The sequence below is a fragment of the Egretta garzetta genome, unplaced genomic scaffold (genome assembly GCF_000687185.1).
Source record: "Egretta garzetta isolate BGI_Z169 unplaced genomic scaffold, ASM68718v1 scaffold92, whole genome shotgun sequence".
In the NCBI taxonomy this organism is placed as follows: domain Eukaryota; kingdom Metazoa; phylum Chordata; class Aves; order Pelecaniformes; family Ardeidae; genus Egretta; species Egretta garzetta.
This window is the reverse complement of record NW_009258790.1, coordinates 41,515-45,351: the sequence shown is the minus strand read 5'-3', so window position 1 is coordinate 45,351 and position 3,837 is coordinate 41,515. Positions and strand designations below refer to the sequence as shown.

The following is a 3,837-nucleotide window of genomic DNA, read 5'->3' as shown; positions in this document are numbered from 1 at the left end:
CAGGAGGAGGGGGGGCGGGCGGGGGAAGAGGGGCAGGAGCCCCGGCACTTGCTCTCCAGCCGGCAGCTCCACCGCATTAGTATCTTTAATATCTTTATCAATGACCTGGACGAGGGGATCGAGGGCGCCCCCAGTCCGTTTGCAGAGGACACCGAGCTGGGAGGGAGTGTGGGTCTGCTGGGGGGGAGGGGGGCTCTGCAGAGGGACCTGGCCACTGTGACCCGCTGTCCCGGCAGGGAGGGGCTGGGTGTCTCCTGCGGGGTCAGGGGGCCTGCTCAGCCCTGGGCTCCTGGCTGCTCTCAGGTCCTGGGGGCTGGAAGAAGGGAACCATTGTGCCCATCTTTAAGAAAAGTCGAAAGGAGGACCCCGGGAACTACCACCCTGTCAGCCTTGCCTCTGTGCCTGGGAAGATCATGGAACAGATCCTCCTAGAAGCTGTGCTAAGGCACATGGAGTCTGGGGAGGTGATTCCAGACAGCCAGCATGGCTTCACCAAGGGCATGTCCTGCCTGACCAACCAAGTGGCCTTCTAGGATGGAGTGACTGCATCAGCGGGCAAGGGAAAAGCAACTGTTGTCATCTAGCTGGACTTCTGTAAATCCCTTGACACTGTCTCCCCAACAGCCTTCTCTCTAAATTGGAGAGGTATGGATTGGAGGGGTGGACTGTTCAGTGGAGAAGGGATTGGTTGGATGGTCGCATCCAGAGGGCAATTTGTGGTCAACAGCTCGATGTCTAAATAGAGACCGGTGACAAGTGGTGTCCCTCAGAGGTCTTTACTGGGACTGGTGCTCTTTAATATTTTCATCAATGACACAAACAGCAAGATTGAGCGCACCCACAGCAAGTTTGCAGATGACACCAAGCTGAGGGGTGCAATTAATATGCCAGAAGGATGGGATGTCATCCAAAGAGACCGGGCCAAGCTGGAGAGGTTGGCCCATGTGAACCTCATGAGGTTCCAGAAGGCTAAGTGCAAGGTCCTGCCCCTGGGTCATGGCAACCTGCCCTGAAGACTGCCTGGCAGTGGTGATTCTGGGTGATGCTGACCCCTTCTGGGGGGTGGTGGACTCCCCCTTGCAGGAGCCCAAGGAGGAGCAAGGCAGGCTGGCAGGAGACCCCCCCCCCCGCCCCCCCCCCGAGCCCCCCCAGCCAGCCAGCGCAGGGTGGGGGGAGAAATTACGCAAGCGGCTGGGCAAAGCAGCGCCGGTGAACCTCAAACCTCACTTCGCATCAGCCTCAAAGCGCGGCAGCAGGCGCAGGGAGCAGCGGGGCGGACGCTGGGGAAGCGCTGAAGCTCAGGGTCCTTGAGGGGAAACGGGGAGGGGGACACGACCCAGGCTAGGGGTGACAAGGACACTGCTCTGGGGTGACATGTGGCCCCCCTGGAGCCACGCCACTGGTAGGCAGCTCAGACAGGACAGGGCTGACCCCAGGGCTCCGCAGGGCTCGCTGCCTGCCAGGAGAGCTGTAATTACCTCCGGGAAGCTCCCCCCCCCCCCCCCGCCTCCCCGGTGCCTTCGGGCTGCCGACCAGCTGGCCTGGAGGGGATCATGGCAGCTAATCCCGGCACGGGCAAGGAAGGAGCACTGGGAGCCGTCGGGAAGAACATGAGGGGAGTGAGAAGGAAGCTGGTACCCCCCCCGCCTCCCCAAGAAGGTGTCTGCTCCTCTGTCTCCATGGAATTAAGAGATCCCTCTCTTCCCCACAGCTACTCACGTCCACCACGAGGAAGCCGGCCGCCTGGACGTGGCGCCGGGCCATGACGTAGCGGCCCAGCAGGTCCTTGCTTCTGTTGCTGAAATTGGGGAATTCCCACCGGAGGAAGGCGACCCTGGGAGATGCACATGGGGTGGGAGGCTGTGAGACCAGCAGAGCTGGCAGCAGCACCCAGATCCCGAAGGGAGCTGCGGCAGAAAGGCCTGCGCGGCACTGCCGATTGCCCCATGCCAGCAGGACATGGATTTGTCCTGCTGGAGACGTTAGCCTGCCTCTGAGCCACCAGAGAAGCACCAGGACAGCGGCTCAAGTGTAATTTATCCACAGCCCAGGCCTGCTGACGAGCTGAGTGGGGCGATGCTGCCTTTTTTCCAGGCAGGCAGGAGGCAGCTCAGTCCCCAGGGCCCTGCAGACAGCCGGGCTCCGTGGCAGACAGATCTGGCAGAGGCTCTTTTTGGAGAGAAAACCATCACCACGACCAGCATCCGGCCCCCTCCCCTGCCGTGCCTCCACCAGCTGGGCTGGTCAGAGCAGCCCTGGCTGCAAAACGTTACCCCGTGTGGGGCTGGCATGGCCCTACCCCCAGTTTCTGTCCTGTGCCCACCCTCTTCCTGCTCCCAAACAAGGGGGGATGCAGCTGGGCAGGGTGTCCTTGGCACACTGGCAACCCCTGCGACGCAGCAGCGAGCCACTGGCCACTGCGCCTGGGAGGTGCGGAGCCCACGAATCCTCAGCACCACAAAGGCAGAGCCTTCCTCCTCCTCCTCCTCCTCTCCCCACGAAGTCCTGCCTGGATGGCAGGGCACAGCTGAGCCCAGACCCACCTCCTGGCACCCGGCGGCAGCGGCTTTTTCCCTTCCGAGTGGAGCAGATGGGGAGCAGCAAAGTCCTTCAAGGGGAGAGGTTTGTTCTCGCTGTTCACCACCATCTCGGCATCTGCACGGAGAGGAGGGAACACAGGGACTCCCTAGACCCACCTGGACGCTGCTCACACCGTCTCCCCCTGGTGACGTGAGGTCCCGCTTGCTCCCTTCCTAAAAAACCCATCCTTGCCGGAGCCGCGGAGCAGCTCTGTGCGCACGGCCAGGGTACAGCATCCTCCTCGCACCGCCATAGGGCAGGGGCTGTGCCCCCCCAAGCATCTCCTCGGGCAGAAGACGTGTTCGTGGCATGATTTTACCCCCTGGCATCCCACGGGAAGGGGACATGGGGCTCATGGACTACGGAAGTTGCTGTGGCAGCCGGTTGGCCGGTCCCCACCACGGAGGAGGCAGGGACCGAATTTGACAGGGCTGCAGGAGAGCAGGGGGAGCCTGGGGTGCGGCAGGGGAAGGGAGGGCAGAGCCAGAAGCCTTTCAAGCAGCCTGGGCGCTGCCTGGCTGCAGGAGGAGGGCTTCCCTCCCGCATCTGCTACCCACAACCAAGCCCTGGGCAGCGGTTTCTGCTTTGCCTTTGGAGGAGAGTTGTGGGAGGAGATGGGAACAAGGCAGGGCAGCTGCGATGAGGAAGCAGAGGGGCCTGAGGCTGAAGGATGAGGTGGGTTAAAGCCTGGTAGCTGTACCCGAGTCCTCAGGTTCAACTCCCTCCAGGCAGAGCCCGATGGGGTCTCCTGCTGCTGCCCACGGAGGCGGGGAGAGGACGCACTCACCGATCTGCCAGCCATAGATGGTGCGTACGTCGAAGCGCCCGTTGTCCTGGCTGCCCAGCACCCCCGCCAATGCCTCCCGCAGGCTGCTCTGCAGCAGGGTGACCTTCTCCCCCGCCGGCTCCGCGAGGCTCAGCATCTCTGCCGGCAGGAATGGCCCCCGGTAGTTGGGGATTTCCAGCTTGGCAGCAGCATTGATGTGGATGAGCTTCAGCCGTAAGTTCTGGGCCTTGGGGGACTGATCACCTGGTGGGAGGGGAGAAGCAGAGCTAGAGACACAACACAAAGCCCCGGCCCACAGCAGGGTCTGGCTCTTCATCTATCCGCCTATCTGATTGGGATTCCTGGTTCTGATCCCCCCCACGATGGGTCTCTGCCTGCTGGCATCGAGACACAGATCACCAACAGCCAAATTCTGGGGTTCCTGGCCTTGCTCCCACTGCCGGGTGCTCATAGGAAGCCCCCACAAGCTG

The 3,837-nt window shown here is 62.4% G+C and overlaps 1 protein-coding gene and 1 non-coding gene across 2 annotated transcripts in view; both read right to left on the bottom strand.

Moving 5' to 3' along the window:
* Positions 1–1,499: 1,499 nt before the first annotated feature.
* The window catches only part of TBRG4 (transforming growth factor beta regulator 4), a 13,989-nt gene continuing 11,651 nt past the window's right edge, over positions 1,500–3,837 (bottom strand). The window contains exons 7-9 of the mRNA XM_035889284.1: positions 3,368–3,610; positions 2,544–2,655; positions 1,500–1,834 (exon numbers count right to left, since the gene is read on the bottom strand). Of these exons, the coding sequence (XP_035745177.1) occupies positions 1,561–1,834; positions 2,544–2,655; positions 3,368–3,610 (629 nt within the window). The 3' untranslated portion in view covers positions 1,500–1,560. The remainder of the gene's footprint in view (positions 1,835–2,543; positions 2,656–3,367; positions 3,611–3,837) is intronic.
* Positions 2,877–3,016, bottom strand: LOC118451752. The gene has a single exon (XR_004841303.1). It is a non-coding gene; the product is annotated as a small nucleolar RNA SNORA5 (small nucleolar RNA).